We start from the raw sequence: 2,288 nt of genomic DNA on the forward strand, positions 1-2,288 counted from the left end.
TAGTAGTAATAATAATAATAATAATAATAATAATAATAATAATTATTATTATTATTATTATTATTATTATTATTATTATTGTTATTATTATTATTATTATTTCAAGAAACCTTGCACCAGTCCTCAAATAAATTATAATGTTCTTTAGATTCATGTAACTAAAGCTATTCAATGCAATGAGGAATCTCCTGTGCTTGTTACCATCCTCTAGGTAGAGAGAAAATATGAATATGTGTCGAAACAGTACAATAGAAGAATATCACATCTTGGGATTCTCTACTTCTGCAAGAGGACAACTTCTGCTTTATGTTGGAGTTTTGGTTATGTACTTATTGACTATATTTGGGAACCTATTAATTATTACACTTATCTGTCTGGTTTCCAGGCTACATACTCCTATGTATTTTTTCTTGTGCAATCTCTCTGTTGTGGATATCACATATGTCTCATCCACTCTCCCAAAATTGCTGTCCATCACGATAACAGAGGATAACAGGATCTCTTTCCAGGATTGCATGACTCAGTTGTATTTCTTTACATTCTGTGCTATCTGTGATATTTTTGTGCTGACTTCCATGGCTTATGACCGTTACATAGCAGTCTGTAAGCCTTTGCAATATACATTGATCATGAATAAAAGGATATGCATTATGATGGATTCTTGCTGCTGGATTGTATCTGCATTGAACTCATTGCTGTTGACATTGCTTACATCTGTATTATCGTTTTGTAATTCCCACAAAATTAACCATTTCTTCTGTGACCTAAAAAAAAATGACTGCTCTTTAATCAAGTGATACTACAAGTAGGGAAATCTTTATGTTGATTCAAGATATTGTTATTGCATTTATACCATTTTCACTTACTATAACATCTTATGTCTATATAATCTCCACCATAATGAAGATTAATTCTTCAGATGGAAGGCTAAAGGCTTTCTCCAGCTGCACTTCCCATCTCACCACTGTTATATTATTCTATTGCCCAATACTATTTGTATATATTAAACCTGAATCTGATAATTCCAGAGAACAAGATAACTTGATTTCAATGATCTATGTGGCTGTGGTTCCAATGTTAAACCCATTTGTCTATACTTTGAGAAACAAAGATGTTTTGGGAGCTATTAAAAAGTTAACCAACTTCAAGAAGAGCTTTCTATAACTTAAGGATATACAAAAAAAAAAGTAAAGGTTTGTAGATTTGTTCAACTTCAGGGCCAGCTCCAGGCCTACTAGCACCCTGAGCAAGAAATTTCAAAATGCCCCCCACCCCATTAATGCATGTGCCCTGGGAAAGTGGGCATGGCTTTGCAACTTTACATTAGGATATCAAACTATAAATATATATATTTTCACCCCCCTCTACACACACAATTAGCAGCCTTACACATAACACCCACAGTAGTGCTCCTTACACATAATGTCCCCAGTATAGTGTCAGATAAACATTACATTCCAATATAGTGCCAGATACACATAATGCCCCCAGTAGAGTGCTAGATATACATAATGCCCCCAGTAGAGTGACAGATACAAATAATGATCCCAATAGAGTGCCAGATACAAATAATGACCCCGGTAGTGCAGTGCCAGATACACATATGCTCCCAATAGTGCCAGATACACATAAGCCCTAAATAGTGCTGTGCCAGATACACATATTCCCCCAATAGTGCCAGATACACATATGCCTCATCAATGCCAGATACACATATGCCTCTATTAGTGCTAGATACACATATGCCCCAATAGTGTCAGATACACATGACCAATAGGGCAGTGCAGATACACATATGCCCCCAGCAGAGCCAGATACACATGACCCCAGCAGTGCCAGATGCACATATGCCCCCAGCAGTGCCAGGTACACATATGCCCCCAGCAGTTCCAGATATACATATGCCCCCAGCAGTGGCAGATATACATATGCCACCAGCAGCAGCAGATTTACATATGCCCCCACAGTACCAGATACACAAATGCCCCCAATAGTGCAGTGCCAGATACACATATGTCCCCAGCAGAGGCAGATATAAATAAGCCCCACAGTGCCAGATACACATATGTCCCCATCAGTGCCCGATATACATATGCCCCCAGCAGTGCCAGATATACATATGCCCCCAGCAGCAGATATACATATGCCCCCACAGTACCAGATACACAAATGCCCCCAATAGTGCAGTGCCAGATACACATATGTCCCCAGCAGAGGCAGATATAAATAAGCCCCACAGTGCCAGATACACACATGCCCCCACCAGTGCTAGATACACATATGTCCCC

General features: G+C 38.7%; 1 protein-coding gene across 1 annotated transcript; it reads left to right on the forward strand.

Annotated features, from left to right (window-relative positions):
* The first annotated feature begins 230 nt into the window (after positions 1-230).
* On the forward strand, positions 231-1,164 carry LOC134934504 (olfactory receptor 1F1-like). Its single transcript, XM_063929935.1, is given in 2 exon segments — positions 231-767; positions 769-1,164. Coding segments are annotated over 2 exon segments (933 nt in total).
* Positions 1,165-2,288: the final 1,124 nt, after the last annotated feature.

Source organism: Pseudophryne corroboree, chromosome 6, assembly GCF_028390025.1.
Source record: "Pseudophryne corroboree isolate aPseCor3 chromosome 6, aPseCor3.hap2, whole genome shotgun sequence".
Classification (NCBI taxonomy): Eukaryota; Metazoa; Chordata; class Amphibia; order Anura; family Myobatrachidae; genus Pseudophryne; species Pseudophryne corroboree.